The 21,796-nt window shown below is 38.2% G+C and overlaps 1 protein-coding gene across 1 annotated transcript; it reads right to left on the reverse strand.

Moving 5' to 3' along the window:
• Positions 1 to 19,090: 19,090 nt before the first annotated feature.
• On the reverse strand, positions 19,091 to 20,926 carry LOC110692023. Its single transcript, XM_021869019.1, has 4 exons — positions 20,803 to 20,926; positions 20,380 to 20,650; positions 19,790 to 20,235; positions 19,091 to 19,542 (listed from the first exon to the last, which is right to left on the reverse strand). The coding sequence occupies exons 1-4, from the start codon at positions 20,924 to 20,926 to the stop codon at positions 19,091 to 19,093; spliced, it is 1,293 nt and encodes a 430-aa protein (XP_021724711.1).
• Positions 20,927 to 21,796: the final 870 nt, after the last annotated feature.

Below are 21,796 nucleotides of genomic sequence, written 5' to 3' on the forward strand. Positions count from 1 at the left end.
TGAAACCCCTTCGCCAGAAAATGCACTCTTACGAAGCCATGGAGAAATCTTTGGCTAACGTAAAAGAACGCCTGGTGAACCAGGAGAAGAGTCTTACCCAAGAGCTCTCGGACAAGGCCGAGCAAGAAAAACAAGAGCTCGTCCGGGAGATGGTGGAAGACTCCGCCCAAATCCAACGCATGACCTGGGAACGACTGTTCCCCAGTGCCGACTTTGCCTCATGGGAAAGAACGTACCGCCAGTGTTCGGAAATATATAATCAACAGATCCTGGCGGCTGCTGAAGAAGAGGCGATGGACGTTGCGTTGGAGGAGGAAGAGCCTGTTGTGGCGCTTGTGCCACTTGGGGGAAAGGCATCAAAAGATGATGCAGCGAAGGCCGAGTCCAGCAAGAAGAGTGCTGACCAGGCGGCTGCTGCTGATACTGAACTGCCCCCTTCTTAAGCTTTAAGTATATTTTTTTCTTTTCACGGCCTGCGTGCCGTTTGCTTTGTAATTACCCGGCCAGGGGGCCGGGGTTTTGAATATTCTGCTGGTCTTTTATGGCCGGCTCATTTTAATCAAATTTTTTGTTTTTGTTCAAATTTGTCTAAGTATTTGAAATTTGCTCACTAGACAGACTGTTGTGTATGGCCGAACGTTAAGACAGGTACAAATAGTAAGTATGCCGCCTATGCCCCTGGACGACTGGTTGTCTGTTTCCAGGATAGATGATCAGTCGGCCATTTAATCAATCGGTATTCGAACTCTTTATTCAATTTGACCAAGTAAATAGAATTACCAAGTAGCCAAGGAATTTAAGTAGGAAAACAAGCGGCGGGTACCGGTTGTTTCCCTTTATTGCCAATGTTGGCCTCTAATTTGTTATTTGTTAACCTAGCAAGAGTATTGGTTGAGAGCCTTTGTTTATTAAAAACAAGTGGACGACTCGTACCTTTTAGGCTCAGTACTAAGTTTGAGTGACTATTAAGTTAACATAGGAGTTACTTAGTCTTCGTCACAATCTTGATTGAGTAGTAAAGGTATCAGGCGGCGTAGGCCGGCTAGACCCCTTGATTTACCAATGTTTGTTGGCTATTTACTCAATAGGTTATCCAGTAGGAATAGGGGTTCGAGTGCCCTTGTTTGTATAAAACAGGCGGACGACTCAAACTTTTTAGGTTCCATACCAAATTTGAAGGAGTGACTATGAGTTAACTTTGGAGTTACTCAGTCGCCGTCACTTTTGTTTGAGAAGTAGAGGTACCAGGCGGCGTAGGCCGGCTAGACCCCTTGATTCGCCAATGTTTGTTGGCTATTAACTCAATAGGTACCCCCTGCATTTATCCCAAGTAATACAGGCGGTCATCTGACTCAGATGTCAACTGCTACCACTGGTTTGGTTAGTGATAGAGTTATCCTTGTCTCAAAAACGGCTACGTGGTTGCCCTTTGGGACAGTCGTATAGGTGCCGTGTAATTAGTTTATAGAACAATGTTCCACCCAAAAGGGAGCTGCTCTCTGCGACGAATTTCATCCGAATGGATGCCGCCGGACGCCTGCTATAATGTTGGGACAGGTCGGATTAGTTTTTAAAAGTTAGATCAGTTGACTAGGCGCCTGGTCTGATCATTCGGCCAGTGGCCTTGGTATGTTTTTGGTGAACGTATGTGCTAAGTAAAAGAAGGGTAGCCGCCTGTTAGTTACAGGATCGGCCAGGCCCTAAACTTTTTAGCTAAGTATTGTGAGTAAAATACTCGAGGGAGAGTAGCCGACTGTAATGGAACAGACGGCATGCCCCTGTAAAGATAAAGAGTGAAACTCAATGGAGAGTAGCCGACTGTAAAGGTACAGACGGCATGCCCCTCTTTACTTTACATCATTCAAAAGAAATATTTCTTAAGGTTATCTACATTCCAAGTTCGAGGCAACGGTTGTCCGTCTGGTGTTTCCAGACGGTAGGTACCGTCCCTGACTTCCGCATAGATTCGGTAGGGTCCTTCCCAGTTGGGAGTTAGTTTGCCAGACTCGTTAGCCCTACCAACTGCTTCCATTTTTTCTAAGTACAAAGTCCCCTACTTTGAGTGGACGCCTGTGCACTTTTTTGTTGTATGATCTAGTCATTCTCAGGCGGTAGATTTCATGGCGCAAAACAGCATTGCCCCTCTTTTCAGGAAGTGAGTCTAATGCCAGGCGCATAGCTTCCCAGTTTGCCTCTTCGTCATATAGCATTACTCGAAGAGTCGGCTCGTAGTGTTCTATTGGAAGAACAGCTTCTGCACCATAAGTTAGGAGGAATGGAGTTTCTCCAGTCGCCCCTTTTTCAGTCGTCCTAATGGCCCAAAGAACATGTGGTAGTTCATCTGCCCATAGGCCGCCTGCTCGTTCAATTTTTTTCTTGAGACCGTCTGAGATGATTTTATTAAAGGCTTCTACCTGGCCGTTTGCTTGTGGACGGCCGACAGATGCAAAGTAATGTCCAATTCCTTGGTCTCCCAACCAGCTTTTGAGAACAGGCGTCTCAAATTGGGGACCATTATCAAAAACCATAGACATGGGAACCCCGAACCGAGTGATGACGTTTTTCCAAATGAATGAAATTACATCTTTCGTCTTGATTCCCTTTACAGCCTCCGCCTCTACCCATTTAGTGAAGTAGTCAACGGCAACAAGTATATACCTTCTGCCGCCTGTAGCAGGCGTATATGGACCCAGAATGTCCATGCCCCACTTAGCAAACGGTAGTGGGCTGTGAATGGTAGTGAGGTCGGTAGCCGGACGGTGAATTAATTTGCCAAACCTTTGGCACTTGTCACATTTTTTCACCATCTCCATTGCATCTGCTTCCAAAGTAGGCCAAAAGTAGCCCTGCCGCCTTGCCCTTTGAGCAAGCATCCTACCACCTATATGGGAAGCACAGAAACCAGAGTGAAGATCATCTAGTATCTCTCGTCCCTTTTCAGGAGTAACACACTTTAAGAAGGGTTGAAGGTGCCCCCTCTTGTGCAGTTCCCCCTGTATCATTTCAAAACAGGAGGCTCGTTTTTTCAGTGATGCCGCCTGTTGAGGATCATCCGGCAGTGTACCGTTTGTCAGATATGCCCTGATTGAATCCATCCAGGTTGAGCTTCTGTCTAGAATTCCAATAGGATTTTCCTCGATGCTTCTCTTCTCCATTACTTCCCAAAACACAGTTCGAGGAGTATCGGAGGAGGCGGATGATGCTAATTTCGAGAGTGCATCTGCCTGGTTGTTTTCTGATCTCGGTACTTGGATCAGATGGAAATCCTCAAGGGAGCCGACTGCTTGTCGGACCGCCTGTAAATATTTGATCATGGCCGGATGTGTTGCTTCGTATTCGCCATTGTACTGACTCACTATCAGTTGTGAATCAGAACAGGCGTCTATTTTCCTTGCCCCGGCCGCCTTACACATGCGGATCCCGGCTAGTAAAGCTTCATATTCTGCCTCATTGTTTGAAGCCTGGAAACTGAAGCGTAGAGCATACTCGAACCTGTCGCCCTCTGGAGATTGACATACGACGCCTGCTCCACAACCGTTTGAAGTAGAGCTTCCGTCCACATATACCTTCCAGACTTGGTCTGGAACTTGAGAGTCAGGAGGACGAGTCATCTCTACAATAAAGTCAGCAAAGGCTTGCCCCTTCACTGCTTTTCTAGGCTCGAAAGTAACTTCGAGACTCTGCATTTCTATGGCCCATTTGATCATTCGTCCGGAGGACTCCATGGTGGTAAGGGGCCGTTTGATCGGTTGGTCGGTATACACGACGACTGCATGTGCCAGAAAGTAGGGCTTCAATTTTTAAACAGCCATGAAGAGTGCAAGACCAAATTTCTCCACTAGGGGATACCTCAACTCGGCATTTTTCAGTACGTGACTGACAAAGTAGACCGGAAGTTGACAGCCGTCCCTTTCAGCAAGGAGCACCGCGCTTAACGCATGATCAGAGACGGCCAGGTACATGTAGAGATTTTCTTTGGGCAAAGGGCTGACCAGCCTTGGCAAGGAATGCAAGTGAACCTTTAATTTCTGGAAGGCGGCCTCAGCATCCGGCCCCCATTCAAACCTTGCCTTTTTCTTAATTGCCTGGAAAAAGTATAGGCATTTGTCGCCTGATCGGCTTAGAAATCTTCCCAAGGCCGCCAGACAACCTGTTAACTTCTGAACCTCTCGGACGGTACGAGGCGACTGCATGTCAATGACCGCCTGTACCTTCTCAGGGTTCGCCTCTATTCCTCTCTGGTTGATAAGGAATCCGAGAAATTTCCCAGACTCAACTCCAAATACACAGTTCTTGGGATTGAGCATGACATGGTGCCGCCTGAGTGTGGCGAAAGTTTCTCGGAGGTCCGTCAGATGATCTTTCTGAAGTTTAGTCTTAACAATCATATCATCAATGTATGCCTCGACGTTTCTCCCAATCTGATCAAAGAACACTGTGTTTATCATTCGTTGGAATGTAGCCGGGGCATTCTTAAGACCAAACGGCATGACCGTATAACAGTATAATCCCTGATCAGTGACGAAGGCCGTCTTCTCCTGATCTTTCTTCCACAAAGGAATTTGATGAAAACCAGAATAGGCGTCCATAAAACTCATCAAGGCATGGCCGGCTGTTGAGTCGACCAGGTTATCAATTTTGGGCAGAGGGTAACTGTCTTTGGGGCACGCCTTGTTCAAGTCTGTGTAGTCTACACACATTCGCCAGGTGCCATTCGGCTTTTTAACAAGTACCACATTTGCAACCCAATCTGGGAAGTAACATTGCCGAATGAACCCTGCATCAAGTAATTTTTTGACTTCGGCGGCGGCCGCCTGACCTCTTTCTTCACCATGGTTCCGCTTCTTTTGCCGTACCGGCTTCTTTTTCGGATCCACAGCGAGTTTGTGTACTGCCAGATCAGGACTAATGCCTGGCATTTCATGGACTTCAAATGCAAAGATGTCCTTGTATTCTTTCAACAGGTTGTGAAAGTCATCACCAAGGTTTCTCAGAGCAGTCGTCCCAACTTTGACTGTTCGGTCAGGGCGGGAGTCGTCTAATATCAGGTCCGTATGCTCACCAGCCGGCTGAGGGCGGAACTCATCCGGCCGGTCCTCTGCCAATGATTGCTATTTTCTTGCCTTTCTGGCGGACTCTGTCTGGGACGCCTTTCTTTTTCTGTCGCCTGTTTCTTGAACAGGCGCACTTTCCTTGACATTGTCAAGGTCTGTTTTTTCTCCACTTGACCCAGTGGCCTTAGCAGTGGGTTTGACATCCGAGAGATAGCACTCTCGGGCCATCCTCTGATCTCCCCTTAGGGAGCCGACTGTTCCATTGTCCCTTTCAAACTTAAGCAGCATAAGTGACGGGATTATAACAGCCTTGGCACTATTCAGGGTTGGGCGACCCAGAATCATGTTGTAGGCAGAGAGTTCCTCTACAACTAGGAATCGGACTACCATGTGTCGTCCTTCCCCTTTTTCGCCCAGGCGGACGGGTAGATCAACTCGTCCCAGTGGGTGGACGACTCCTCCTCCAAACCCTATTAAAGGGTGGGAGGCCGGATGTATGCAGTCCGTCTGATATTTCAGTTTTGACAGACATTTGCTGCTGATGAGATCTGAAGAGCTCCCAGTATCTATGAGGATTCGACCAACTCTCTGGTTGGCCACTTTACATTCAATAACGAGAGGGTCGTCATGCGGCCCCCTTATTCCTCCTAGATCCTCTTCAGTGATGACAATCTCAGGAAATGTATATTTGGACGGTCGTTCTTGGTGAACGGAATTTACATCTAACCGCCTTATATTATCTTTGTTGCCCCTAATAGTGGGGCCGCCTCCTGAGAAGCCGCCTGCAATGGTGTAGACGACTGCATCATCTGTATCGGAACTGTCGGCCTGTTGATTCTTTTTGGCCGACTGCTTTTTTGAGGAAGTATTCCCCGTAGATTTCTTGACATAAGTGTCAAGATCACCTTGATCAGCCAAGCGGTCTAGGTACCGCATGAGACTAATGCAGTCGTTGGTGTGATGACCAATGTCATCATGATAAGCACAGATTTTGTCTTGGTTCCGGTTGCTCGCAGAACCCTTCATGGGGAGCGGTTTCTCAATTGAGAGCCGTCCCTTTATTTCTTTTAGGATAAACTGGTTATCCTTGTTAAACACATACTTTGGGGAGTATGGTTTGAATTCCTTTTTCTTCTTGGCCGGCTGTTTAGAGGAATCAGCCGCCCAGACCCCTTTTCTTTTTTCATCTTTGTTGGACGACTGTTTCTGTCGTCCTTCTCTATTGTCGAACCTCTTCCCGTCCGACTGTTTCATTGTACACAGATCAGTCGCCTGTATATAGGCTTCTGCTTCAATCAAGGCCTCTTGAAGAGTCGCCACCCTTTTTCGAACTAAATCAAATTTGAAGGTAGACCCGTCTTTGAGACCTCTAAAAAAGTCAGTATAAGCTACCTCATCCGGTAACCCTTGAATCTGTATTCTCATCAGGTTGAACCGCCTGATGTAGGAACGAAGCCCCTCCTTTTCACCCTGCTGAATTGTTCCCAAATCAAGGGTCGTTTTCTTCGCAGGGATGTTCATTGCAAAGTTGGAGGCAAATAAGTAAGCAAGCGTCCTGAAACTGTTTACACAACCAGTCGGCAGGTTGCCGAACCATTGCTGTGCAATTCCCTTGAGAGTTGCTGGGAAACACTTGCACCAAGTGGGATCATCCAACCCTTGAAGTTACATCAGGTTGGTGAATGCCATCAGATGGTCTTCCGGGTTAGTAGTGCCATCATAGGCGCCTACTAAAACATTTTTTACTTTGGCCGGCTGAGCGGCTTCAGTAATTTCCTTGGAGAAGGCCGACGGCTGTTCACCAAGTCTAAGCAGCCGTAGCTGCCAGTCCATAGGTTGGACGTTTTTTGCTGCAGGTCCACCAAATGGAGGTGGCTGCATAAAATATTGTTGTTGCGGCACAAATGGCAAATTTGGTACCGCCTGCGCACTATGAAAGCCAGACTGACGGGAGGTGCCGCCTGACTGACTCTCATGGTACGACTGAGTTGGCCTCATCGAGGCATTTCGCAAACTGTCCTGAAAATTTGAAGTAGAAGCCGACTCTGATAATCGGTCACTCTTCTTCTGCTCTAGCAGGTGCCGAGCATCTGTGAACGTTTGCTTTGACCCGTCCGCCTGAATATGACGAACCGGTTTCCTATTTCCCGTAGGATAACGGAGTTTTGTGAAATCAAGAGCAGACGGCTCCCGCTTCTTAGATTTAGGATGGGGAGTCGCCTCTCGCCCTTGAACTGGCTTCCTCTTCAGTGAAGTGGAAGGTTTTTTGGCCGCCTGCTCTTTGACTGAAGCAGGCGGTTTTTTGTTGATCAACTCTTGGATCTCTCCCTTGAATCCCCTCATGAAGGTCATGAGTTCGTTCCTTGTGATGGGAGCAGACCCATCAGTCGGCTGTTGCCGAGCAAGGTGCGCCTGCTGGCTCGCTTCCTGTTTGAAGATACTCCCGTTCCCTTATTTCAGTATGACGGGTACGGCGGGCCCTTAGGGTCCCGTCTGGAGCTGTATGAGTTTCAACTTCAAATTCACTTTCGGTATCATGGTCCGACTGAACTTGAGGGTCGTCTAGGGGACGCCTCTCTTCTGGGGTCGGTACAGACTTGGATGCCATCTCTGAAGTACTCTCCCCACAGACGGCGCCAAATGTTTTGGGGTTTTCTGATGTCCTGCGGGAGAGCTACAATTCCGAGACTGGAACCGGACGCCTGTACCTGCAAAATAACGGAGACTCCTGAGAGCTCCGCCTCCAACGGTCAAGTTAGTACCTGATTAAGGAGTAATTAATACAGAAATTAAAGTAATAAGGTCTCTCTAGGTGAGAGTATTTAATGTAGGTAATCTGCTTTGCTAGCGAGATCAGCCGGTTATTAGTGTGTTCCGTAATGTTTCTCCTCCGTTCCGTTAATTATTCGGTCCCTTGATTAATGAGGATTAATCGAGTATTTATAGCCTTGGGAAGCGTGCAACTCTCTAGGTTTAAGGTAAACCTAGGGCCGATCGGGCTTCTAGACTGAAATGGGCCTTGATGGCCGGTTGTCCCATTTGGCATGGGTGGACACGTGGCGTGTCTTAAGTGGTCCGTGGAGGACGCGTGGCGGAACCTGGTTGGTCCACTTGTCAAACGGCGCTTGGTGGATAAAAATCCCCTAATCACAATGCAAACAGCCAGAATTCCTATTACAATTTGTGACGATATTGATAAAAGAATGAGGCTCTTTGTGTGGGGTGGAGATGAGGATCACAGGAAAATTCATTTAATTTCATGGGATGTTTTACAAAAGTCGAAGGAACAAGGAGGCTTAGAAATTCGTTCAGCTCGCAATACTAACGCGGCATTCTTGACCAAGCTAGGTTGGCGTATCCTAGCTGAGCCTAATGCCTTATGGGCAAGAGTGCTACGAGCAAAGTATTGTAAAGGAAGGTGCGATGTGGATATGTTTGAAACTAAACCTAATATGTCGAATGTATGGAAAGGAAGCTCTGAGAATGCAAAATATATCTCGGCGGGCTCAAGAGTTGCTTTGGGAAATGGATCGTCCACTCTCTTTTGGGATCATAATTGGGCGATATATAGCCCTCTTAGAGTAGCTGCAATTGATATTATTCCGGAGCAGCTAGATGGGGCAACGGTCGAAGAACTATGGGATGAGGAAAGTGGTTGGAAGTGGGATTCCTTCGCTGAGCTCCTCCCCCCTTTAGTGCTGAGATTAATTGAGGCTCATGCCTTGAGAAAAGATAACGACATGGGTGATTTGTTATATTGGAATGGGGGATCAAAAGGAAAATTTTCTATAAAATCTGCAATGACAATCATTCGTCGTGACGATGATCCTGGGAATGATGGCACTTGGAGTCTAATCTGGAAGCTAAAGGTTCAACAACGAGCCAAAGTTTTCCTTTGGCTAGTAATGCACGATCGGCTCATGACTAATGCTAATCGTTTGAAGCGCAATCTCACTAACTCTCCTTGGTGTAAAACTTGCAAGGACTTTGAAGAAACTACAATTCATGTCTTAAGAGATTGCAAAGCGGCAAAGGAGGTTTGGAGGCAAGTTGGAGGCCCGGCTGCTACTGCCAACTTCTACCAAGGTTCATTGAAGCAATGGATTGGGTTTAACATCAAACATCAAGTGCGAAGCAATCTTTCCCCTGAGGTTTGGCCAACCTATTTTTCCATAACCTTATGGTGGATTTGGAGGTGGAGGAACAATGTAGTCTTTGATAGAACTCAAGACATACCCTTCGATATAAATCAATTTCTTCTTGCAAGGTTCAAAGAGGCATGGCGTGTTTTGGGAGAAGATGCTCAAGCTAACTCTCAGCAAGCAAGAACAAGGAATGAAGCTTTTGTTCGTTGGTTAGCACCTCCTATAGGGTGGCTGGCGCTCAACACGGATGGTGCGGCTAAAGGAGCCCCTGGACCAGCAGGGAGTGGGGGGCTAATTTGTGACTATACAGGTAAAATGCTCCATGCTTTCTCACTCAAGATTGGTGTATGTGATGCTTATATGGCTGAATTGAAAGCTATTGAATATGGGTTGCAACTAGCACAACAAATGAATGCTGCAAAACTCCAGGTTCAGATGGTGGTGGCAGCACTAAATACTAAGGAAATTCACAGAGGCCAAGGATACCATATCATATGCCACTGCAAGCAGCTTATTCAAAATGCAAATTGGCAAGTCCAAATAATCCATGTATACCGAGAAGCAAATCGTGCTGCGGACTGGCTAGCAAACCAAGGCGTCATCCAGAACAACAGTATCGAGTTGATTCAATTCCCTCCTATAGAATTAGGACGTATTCTTCATGATGATATTGTTGGTGTGGCCTTGCCACGTTTAATTCCTAGTTAATAGCTTGTTTTTCCTTTCTTGGGCTTTGCCCCTCGTGAGCACCAAAAAAAAAAAAAAATTCAAATGGCTTCAAAATAAATGAAAAAAGATTTGTACATTGATCTACGACATTTTATTAATTACATTCTGAGTACGAAAGATATGAACTGAATCCGTCATTTGTAATACTTTATTTCATTAATTAATAGCGCTTATGTCAGAAAAGAAAAAAAATAAATATTCACTGATATTTAATGGAACCACATGACCAAGTAATTTAACAATGACGAATTCTATTCCAAAAAAAAAAAGAAAAAAATTGTAACATTGATGGGAATATATCTTGAAATAACATTGTGTTCGTTGTAGGTTATTTATAAATCGTGAAAAGTTCATATATTCATTTGTTATTGCAGAGTCCGTGGAGGAGTCGAAGCAGTATGGCTATGGCGGAGACGGTCCAATAGGTTATGGTGATCCAAGAGATGGCGGAGACGGTCAAAGAGGTTACGGTAATCCAAGAGAATGCAGAAACTATCTGAGATGCACACGCAGTCCACCAAACGAACCCTCCAGGCAAAAGAAGGCAAAGGTTGTTGAATGAAAAGCGTGAATGAGTGACACTTTGTGCATATATCCTATGAAGTATTATATATATTTGTGTGCATGTATAGCCATCAATATGTTGCGACTGATCAGCGAAAGTTATGGTTTGATTATTCTCAGTTAATTAATTATGTATGAGGTAGTTTTCGTCTTGTTCGATTTGTGGTCGGATAAGTTAACAATCACATGTATAATGTAATCTTAATATAGCTGTAATGTATGTACGTGTACTCGTACTTTTTAAAGCTATGTTTCTCATTTATTCAATGACGCATCACCAATATGAGCTACAGGAAGGTTAGTGCCATTAGCAACTTGAACAATACATGTATTGGACCACGATAAATAGATAGTCCACAAAATCCCTTTTATTATTTTACATGGTATTGAAGTCGGTGTGACTCAAAGGTCACGGGTTCAAATTTCATCCCCACCCACTTTCAAGTAAAATATTAAACTATCAGTATGAGAATTCAAGGCTCATGTTGCATCCACACTTCAATCCAAACGGGCTCTCGTGTGAGAGTGGGTTATAGAGTATAAAACATGTTCTGGGGTATAACCATAAGATCTTTTACCAAAATGGCTAGTTTGACAAAAGTATTTACCAAAACGGCTAATTATAAATTTTAATTCCCAAACTAGCTAATTTATTAACTTGGAAGGAATTTATCTATTTCTTATTTCCTTTGAACCGGTTTGGTTCACTTTTTTTTTAATTTTGTTTTTTAACTTTGTTTTTTTTTTGTCTTATTTTTATTTACTTAAAGATTTTTTTAAGTTGAAAATTTTAAGCAATATACAAAACTACGAACAACGTAAACAGTCGCAGACTCGCATAACCCTAACTTTGATAAAAAAAAAATAATTAAAAACACTAGTTTTTCATCTATATCAATAACAAAAATTTGGAATTTCAAGTAGTATTGTTCTATCAAGACTACCGCAAATTTATACGACGATAAGAAATTTTAAGGTATTGTTCATCTTATTCATGTTTACTAATTGTATACTCTTTGTTAATGACGACTAATATGAATTTTTTTTTTTTGTTTAATGTGTATGATAAATCAAACTTACATATCTTTATTTTTATCTTTATATGTTAAAAAAAATAGTTGTATTTTTTTTCTTTTGTTGATTGGAAGTTTGGATCATTTTTTGAGTGGTTGTATGTGTTGTGTAACTTTTTTAGAAATTGAGAATTGCTGCATATTTATATTATGTTGATTGTTATTGTTGAAATTAATGCGATATTTTAAACTATAGCCTTAGAATTTAAATAAAACCAAAATTAAAAAAAAAAAATTCTTTTTAAATTAAAAAAAAACATAAAGTGAACTAAACGGGTTTACAAGAATATAAAAAATAAATAATATCCTTTCAAATCAATAAATTTAGCTAGTTTGGGAATTAAATTTTACAATTAGCCGTTTTGGTAAATACTTTTGTCAAATTAGCCATTTTGGTAAAAGATCTTTAACCATAAGTTTAAACTTTTGGTTGAATTGATCCTTTAACTTAAACGATTACTCTAAATTTCAAGGTTCTATACTATATATACTTATAGCGTTGGTGTATATAACATACAAATCAATCTAGCTAGCTTATATATTCGTCAATATGTATTCAATATTTGGTTATATAAAAGTTTATTAGTGATAGATGGCGATTATTAAATTGGTTAATTAAATTTTAAATCTTTCCTACGTCATCATATCATTTGTATGCGTGTAAGTGCTCTTTATACACAAAAAATTAAAATAAAATATATTTCAACTTGGAGGGATATCTAAGTCTTATATACTAATAAATCTTGTCATATCGTACATCAACCTTAAAATAAAAAAGTAACAATATTTAGAGTTTATATACGAATATATCTTGTAATAATATCAGTACATTGTAAGTGTTTTTCTTAAAATAAAGTACACATTGTCCCTTACAACAATTTCTCTTACTTCTCCTATCTTTAAACATTGTGAATGCATCTTATTTAGTTGGTAGAAGTTATACCAAGTGACCTTAATCACACGTTCCATATCCGTACTCCGTAGTACTAATCTCCGCATTGACAAAAAAGAGATTCAACTCATCCAAAAACTTAAATTGATGGTTGAGGCACAAGAATATGTTTTATACTCTATCACTCCCCCTCACATGAAAGGTCCTTTTGGGCTTGAAATGTGGATGCAACACATGCCCACCTATACCTGACGCGAATTAATTCCACTTTGAAGAAGGGGTGGATGAGATTTGAACCCGTGACCACTATATCACGTTGACTCCGATACCATGTTAAAGGACCAAATCAACCAAAAGCTTAAGCTACTGGTTGAGGTCTAGAATTATGTTTTATACTCTATCACTCCCCCTCACATGAAAGGTCCTTTGGGCTTGAAATGTGAATGTAATACAGACCCACCCATACCTGGTGCGAATTAATTCCACTTTAAAAGAGGGGCGGATGAGATTTGAACCCGTGACCTTTGTGTCACGCTGGCTCCGATACCATATTAGAGGACCTTAAGCTGATGATTGAGGCCCCGGAATATGTTTTATACTCTATCAGGATTTGTGAGGTAATCGCGAGATTGGTTTCATTTGTGCCATTAAGCTGGTATCAGAGTAATATGCTAGCAAGTCACAGTCACTGGCGGTGGGACCAAATGCACTCACAACCATTGGCTAACATTAAAGTAATAATCCAAACTCTCTTGGGAAGAATTTTCAAAATTAAAGGGCGTTCAATACTTCAGTGTTAAATATATATTGAACAATTCAACCTTCAATCATGATGTTGATTGAAGCATAGTTCTTCCAATAACCACGCGAGTTTTCCACATTACTGCATTGTTAACAATAAAAAAGATGAGTTTTCCACATTATTGTTCACAACCAAAAAGATGAGTTATGCTATTAAAAATAAAAAATAAAGATGAGTTACTCACTTTATAAGGCTACAACCCTACTCTTATAATATAAGTTTGGCTACATAAATAACAAAATGGATGGAAACATAAGGGAAAACGAAGGGAATACTGGTTTAAATTGTACTACTGATCCATCAGTATACTTCATATCTAGCCAATCTTTTAGAACGTCAACATACAATGCTTGGTTAAAGTTTAATGCTTTCTCCTGCTTTTTTAAAGATGCATTATTATTTTTTAGGATTTTTTTTTTCAATAACCACCCTCAAATCACCCTATTTTGAAATAATCACCTTTTTTTTCGAATATATAAAATAACCACCCCATAAAAAATAAAGTTAGAATTCACCACCCATTGCCCGAGTCCGACCAATTTTCCATCAATTGGGTCCACCTAACGGCTATTTTTCCATTTTATATACTCAAAGCCTCGATTCCTTTTTCCTTGATTCATTTTCACCAACAACAATCATCAAAAAAAAATTACTGAAAAATCTCTAAAATCACTTAAATTCTTCTACAAATTAACAAAATAAACAATGGAAGCCCTAATTAATTAGCAACAATCCATTTGTTGTTGTTCGAGTGATTGTTACTAATTATATGTTCAATTATTGACTCAATTGTTTAATTGTTGTATGCAACAATGAATTTCACCCAAAATTGAAAACCAAGGTTTATGAAAATGAAAAAAATGAAGCGAAGAAAAAAGAACCGAGGCTCTGAGTATATAAAATGAAAAATTAGCTATTAGTTGGGCCCACTTGATGGAAAATTGGTCGGACTCAGGCAGTGGGTGGTGAATTCTAACTTTTTTTTTTTAACGGGTGGTTATTTTAAATATTCGAAAAAAAAGGTGGTTATTTCAAACTAGGGTGATTTGAAGGGTGGTTTTTATTAAGGCGGGTGTACAGTAACTTAGGGAATGGCGAAAAGAAAGAGGAAAAAAAGTGGTTTATCACACGTGCCACATGGAACATTTATTCACCCTAATTCATTTCATTACCTTTCTCTCTCCTTATCCATTTGCTTATTTCATTCTGAAAATTTTATCTCTTCAACTTTTTTTCTCCTAGCGTAGTCGTCAACTACGGACGACTACGGACAACTACGGACGACTATGTTAAGAGATTAAATCTGAACCGTTTATTATGATTGTTGGTTAATCTTAGCCTTTGAATATTAGTTTTTTTTTTAAATTATAAAATCAAATTTACACATCATTTAAGTCAAGAACAATCAGCGACCAGTTAACAAAATGTTGTTTGTATTCTTACTCTAAGAGGGTATTTTTTTAAAAATTATAATATTATAAACAACTATCCAAATAAATTATAAAATTGATAAAAATTCTTCTAATAAAAAAAAAATTATACGATTTCATAAGTCATAACCATTTTAAAAATTTCATCCGTGTTTTGATAGCTTCATCCATATTCAATGGCGCACTTCGTCTTTGATTTATTTTAATGGGTGTTTCATCTTCAACCTCCAAATTTTATTATCGATTCAAAACACATCTAAATAAAATTATATATTGTATCAATAATATTAATATTTAATTTGCATCAAAAAGAAAAAATATTAATATTTAATCATCACTCCCGTAAAAAAAAAAGAAGTTTAATCTGCACAATTATGCTTCAAATTTTTTTTTTATAATTTCAATTTAATTATGTATTAAAAGTTCATTTGAAAAATTACAGATTAAATGTTTCGGGATTAATAATTAGAATAGGAATGATTTTTTAATTTAATTTGATCAGACATCTGAATTATTAAGTAATCATCTGCCATTGTTGAATTTTGAATCTTGAGCATGATATTATATTAAAAATGAATGAAAATAAAAATAAAGATATTTTATCAAATTAATTAGTTGTTACTAATTCATATGTATAATGGTTTTGTGATCTAAAGGGATGCTTTTTTTTTTTGTATCACTATTGATGAGCTTTGAATATCTCAAGTAAAAGAAATTAATTGGTAGTTAAAAAAACGACAATGCAATGCAGTGTTATTTTTTATTTTTTTTGAATTAAAACGAAAAAATATTTTTTTAAAAAAAAAATTAAAAGGAAAAAGATGAAACAAATGAAGAAGTTACCTTATATTTTTGACTAAATCTATCCTTAATCATTTATGGTAAAAATGATTTATTAAAATATTTTAACATATTAACAAGTTAAATATTTTAATATTATTTACATCATATATAGCAAAGCCTTCTTTTAAAAAAAATATACGTAGTACTCCCTTCGTTTTTAAGTACTTGCTCTATTTATACATGCGCGGAGTTTTAGGAGAAATTGGATAAAGTAATAAAATATGGAGGTAGTGGGGTTGGTGGAAGAATAAAAAATTATAAAAAACCAAAAGTAGTGGAGAAAATTGAAAGAGAGAGAATATGGAATTAATATTGTTGGGTCCACTTGTTGGGAGAAATTAATTAAATATTGTAAAAACTTTCCAAATAAGGAAATAGAGCAAGTATTTAAAAACGGCCGAAAAAAGAAAGTGAAGCAAGTATTTAAAAACGAAGGGAGTATATAGCAAAGCCTTGCATAATTGTACAAGTAAGGGATACAGTAGCATGCATAATGCCTAAGACTAAGAAGTAAATATTATCTTTCCTCCTCATCAAAAAAACGATTTTATTTTTTTATTTTTTATTTTTTATTTTTTTGGTGAAACAAAAAGCGAAATATTATGGGCTAGTCATCCTTGGGATGCATCTATCTCTTTGAGTTTAGATGAGCCCAATGGCGGATCTTGAAACCTTTTCTTTCGGGGGCCAATTATATTTAACATGAGTGTACGTCTAAAACAATACCAAGGAGTATAAAAATATATCTAAATATGATCAATATTACCAAACAATAAAAAAAATGCAACTGTCAGTGTGTCACAATCTTATTCTTTCTCATACAAATGTCACAATCTATTTCTCTAGAAAACTATTAAAGTAAGAGGCTCGTCTTTCTTTTAATAATTTGAAATCATCAATTATTGACTTAGTACTAAATTACTTAGAAATCTTCCTTTCATTGGAAATAACTAAACTATCGGCCAAAAACTCATCCTATATATAAACACCCGAATGTGTCTCCCCAAAACCAAACCCAGTGATGAATACCTATCACGTCATTTGACTATCGAACAAAGCGAAAGTGTGAAAAGTCTAGTGATGATGATATTTTTATTAAAATATCTATTCTTTCTGTTTTTGAAATATTTCTTTTCTTACCTTATTTATGAAAAACGTGCATTCCAATTTATTTTGGTCCATGATAAGGGTCCAATAATGGTGTAATTGGATGGGGTTTGAAAAGACCATTCCAACGATATATTATAAGCCCAATTTCGATTAATAATGAGGAAGTTATGGCCAAAATACTAAACTAGACCAGGTTTGGTTTTTATATGCGGCCCAATGATTTAGAGAAGGACCTATTATTAGTTATCATTCCTAAAGCTATTAGGATTGATTATAGTCTTCTAGAATACTCTAAAAGGTTATTTTAAATCCTAATGGAGTTAGGATTGATAATTATGTTTCAAAGAGTTTGAAATTGAAAAAAAATACTCCTTTTTAGAATCCTTGTTTTGTACAAAATGGAATATATTCATATTTTATTTTTGTGCCTCATAATCTTTATCCAAGTATTATATGGTTGGATAGATCTTGAAATTATCTTTCCAATGATATATTATAAAATTAAATCCGAGTTTTAACGAAAAAGATATGAATGGAATATGAAACTCTATCCAAAACTGACACCCTTCCACTATTTCGACCATATATTTTTATCTACATAATATTTTAATCTGAATCTAATTGAGTTAGAAAGTAGACTGCAAGAGTTTTCCAATGACATATTATATTACTTATTTGGACTTCCGGATCAAAAGATATGATTTAAAAAAAACGCGTGAAACTGATTATTAGCGCCTGACGTCAAGCATTAGCGCCCGGCGCTAACCTTCAGCGCCTGGCGCTACTGACCAGCGTTTGGCGCTAATCGTGTTTTATTCTCGTTGAAACTCTGATTCGTTTTTTTATCCATCCGACTGATTTTCTCTACAAATAGCCTCTTAAAATTCTGTTTTCAATCATCAATTTCCATCAATTCTCATCAATAATCACCAACTCTCATCAAGAATTTCTTGATTCTCTCTCTCTTTCTAAGCCTAGCCTTTTACAAACACAAATTCATCATCATTAGAACTAGACACACCTAGCATAATTCGAAGTTGCCTTTGCTCTAGACGTGAAAGGTTTAATATTTCTGAGGGTTTGGTCCCAAATCTTTCTTTCAATAGTTTAATTTAATAGTGTGTTTATTATTTTCCTTGAAGTTACTAACGTGTGTATTTTGTTATTTGAAAGAGATACGAGGCATCCAAGTAAGTGCTTTAATTGATTTTATTGTTATTATGATATAGAAATCATGTTTAGGTTGTTATTATGATTCCTAGTATCATGTTAGGATGTTTGATGTTTTGAATGATAACAATGATTCCTAGTATCATGTTAAGGCTAAAGCTTTGATTTTTATTGTTTAGTGACATGCTAGGGTTTGTTATTAATCTTGTTAGTATCATGCCTATGATCTTGCTATTAATATTATGCTTTAACATGATTATGATGATTATAATTGTTATTGTGTTTATTATGTTGCTTGTTATATATTTATTGTTATTGCTTGATCATGCCTTTTATGCGTATTTAAAGGGATTGATACTTGTAATCACGCTTAATAAGATAATTAATAATCTTGTTTAGGGTTAATATGATTATAATTCAAGTGATCGCCAATAATAGTTTTATTTGTGCATTTATATTCAACCAACATAGATAAACAGGTTTAGTGTAAACCTATTGATTGCATGTTAGTCAGAAAGCGCACATGAATACGATAAGAATAAAGTAGAGGCCTATTATTAGGGCAGGTTCAATCTCTTTTAGGTTGGATTTGTACCTTCATCCCCGAACTACCAGTCATGGTTCCAGACCTATTGGAGTTGACGATCTCCTAGATCGTTAAGGGGTGTAACCTTCACCTTGTGAACGGTTTACAAGTTACTAAAACTTGTTGGCGACTCTTTTGCTCAATCTTCTTTCCCTTTGGACGCCACCATACTTACGTGTATGATCACAGTGGGGTTCAAGTTCGGGATAATGCTTGAAATATTCCCTACACTCCATCTTGTTACGTAGTCTTGTTTTCATGATCTTAATTGGTTAAAATGCTCTTTCATTGGTAGCTATTGAGATAGGAAAAGTCAAAACAAGACGTATTAGTCTATCAAACAAAAAGTATACATTTAATTTTCCTTGTGCCAAGTGTTCGCAAAATACCTCCAAGGTAGAATGATGAGTCAAACTAGGCTCATTTTTTGCTTCACAAAATAAGTGCTGCAATTTATACCTCAAATGAGACCTTTCTTGCTCCGTAAAATCCATGGGGTAAAACTTTTCTGCAATCAAGCAAATCTTCTCAAGATCAAAAATTTTAAATCTGTCATTGGGCTCTAACAAAGATGATAAATTTAAGAGCTCTAAAGCATCATCATTAAATCTACGATTTAGCTCTTGTAATTGTTTGTCAATTGCACCCAAAAATATTTCAACTCGATAAAAATGATTCATTATAACTTGATCTTATTGATGACGAGTTATATAAGGAGAATTCATATCAGGTATTAAAATATCATGTTGGTGACAAAACAATACCATCGTCTCTAAAAAACTTTCCCATCCATTTTCTCTCATATCCTGAATTAGTGCATGATTTGTAGACACTAATTTCACAGCATTGACAATATCTTGGGACTTTTGTTGTAAGGCTTGACATAGAACATTAGCAATTCCCAAAATTTCTTCCACTAAACGGGCAATGAACACAAAATCAAAGGAAATCATTAGATCTAAAGTAGCATCAACATCCCCACGTTGGGAAGAATTACAAGACTTATCATTCGAAATGTGTTCAAGTGCTAACACTGTTGCATCAAACATTTTCATCAAGCTATGAATAGAGTAAAGATGTGAACCCCAACGTGTATCTCCAGCTCTTTTTAAAGTACTCGTCTGATTAGCTCCTCTACCACTGTCTATTTCACCAATAGATAATAGCCTTTTAATTTCACCAGATTTGATGGATTGCAATTGGTTAACTCGTTTAGTAGATGAAACAATGACATTGATAATGAAAGTCAAATTTGAAAAAAAACGTATGTATTACTCTAACATCTCTAGATGCGACAACCAATGCTAATTGTAAACGATGAGCAAAACAATGGATATAATAAGCATATGGACAATCAGAAAGAAATAATGCTTGCAAACCATTCCACTCACCTCTCATGTTACTAGCACCATCATATCCTTGCCCTCGAATATTTTCAACAGATAAATTATGTCGAGCAAGAACTGAACACAATTCTCTTTTAAGTGTTGCTGTCGTGGTATCGGAAACTCGTATAAGGTCAAACAATCGCTCCCTAATTGTTCCATATTTGTCAACAAACCTTAAAAAAAGACCCATTTGCTCTCTTTTAGATTCATCTCGAGTCTCATCAACAATAATACAGAATTTAGAGTTACCAATTTCTTGTCTTATATAGTTGCGAACCTTATTCGAAATAATATGGAGAATCTCTTTTAGAATCGAGGGAGCAGTATATTTGGCATTATAAGGAACTTGTCGTATAGCTTTGGAAACATCTTTATAATATGCAGCCAACACCTTTCTAAATTCAAGATAGTTTCCTTGATTCTCATAATTATTTGTTTCATTGTGACCTCTTCAAGGACAAGATTGTGTGGTTAACAAGCGGAGGACATCGATAGAAGCCTTTAAACGCAATCGATTTTTCTTGATTTGCATTTCACTTTGTTTGTAAAAAACATTACGAATCTTTGCTTTTTGCTTAGGAAGAGTCATGTACAATTGAACCGCATTTCGATGAGCTGTACATGGACCTTCTCCAATATGAGAAAAGAACCCACAACGTTTCCCGCCATTGACTTTTTTCCAATTTTTGAATCCAGTCAAAGTAAACGTTTTTACCCGATAATTTGGTGTTTCAGTAAACAGATAACAAGGTAAACAAAATGCAGCATCTTTAGAAGGTGCATATTCCAACCAATCTGGGAACTTAGCAAACCAAGTAGATTGAAATCGGCGACGATGCTTTGTAGGCCCTAAAAATGGATATTCTGCCAATTGAGGTTGATAAGGCCCAATTTAATATAAGCACATCTTATTTCATTTCGTTTTCCAATTGGATAAGCCCATATTGGAGGACGTAACCCTAGATCACATTCTAAAGAATTGATATCTACATTGTCATTGTCAATGATCGATGGACCTTCTTCATGATTATGTGTCCGGGTAGGAGTATCTTCATTAACTGGATTATTTTCTTCAGGTATTTTGTCATTTTCTGGCTCTTTTCGTTTGTAAAAGGAGGTAATAGATTTTTGTTTGTTCATATTTGTTTACCTGAAATTAGTTATAAGTTAATTTTATTTTATAAATGTCCTACATCTTTCTTGAAAAAAATATTACGTTTTAATTAATTATTTGATTCTAACATGTAACAACCAATTAAAAAATATAATATGAATGAAAATAAGAAACTAACTTTAAGCAATTAAGCATACATTCATTAGTGACTAATTTGTTAATTATCAATGCATTACAATTCACAAATCACAAGTGTAAATCAAAAGTAAAAAATAACTTATCAATTGATAAATATTACTCCCTCCGTCCCTAAATTACATTCCTATTTCTAACATTTATTTCTCACATAGTAGAGGAAAACAAGAATGTAATTTAGGGACGGAAGGAGTAATAAAGAAATAGAGAACGACATACCGAAGGCAAAACGTGCTCTATACTTTGAACTAAGTTATATATTGACTTTGATAACGTCTTGTCACCTAAAATTATCAATTTGTTTATTAATGCTCAAATTAATCAATACAGTACTACATAGTATAACATAAAAAAATTTAATTGCATAAAGTAAAAAAAAAATAATTGAAAACAAAAACTGAAAAACAAAATAGTCGAGTAAAATACCTTATATGATATTTTAAATTTGTAATTTGTTCTTGGAAATTGCAACTGAATTGGAACCTTGGAAAATTTATCAATTGTTTTATGATATTGATGACGTGATGAGAATTGAGGAATACGAAGTATATAATACGGAGTAGAGGGAGTGCAGGGAAAAGGGTTAAAGGGTTTAGGTTTCACAATTATCAAGTAGTTTTTGGGAATTGGGAAAGAAGGAATCTTTCCTTTTCTAAAATTTCCTTACTTCGTAGTTTACTAGCCGCATTCGTATAAAGCCA

The sequence above is a fragment of the Chenopodium quinoa genome, unplaced genomic scaffold (genome assembly GCF_001683475.1).
Source record: "Chenopodium quinoa cultivar QQ74 unplaced genomic scaffold, ASM168347v1, whole genome shotgun sequence".
Lineage (NCBI taxonomy): Eukaryota > Viridiplantae > Streptophyta > Magnoliopsida > Caryophyllales > Amaranthaceae > Chenopodium > Chenopodium quinoa.

Coding starts and splice junctions, on each gene's coding strand:
- LOC110692023 (XM_021869019.1), bottom strand. CDS start 20,926: ATGAACAAACAAAAATCTATTACCTCCTTTTACAAACGAAAAGAGCCA. Junction 20,651..20,802: donor GACACATAATCATGAAGAAG/GTCCATCGATCA, acceptor CTCAATTGGCAG/AATATCCATTTTTAGGGCCT. Junction 20,236..20,379: donor CATCGAAATGCGGTTCAATT/GTACATGACTCT, acceptor TTGTCCTTGAAG/AGGTCACAATGAAACAAATA.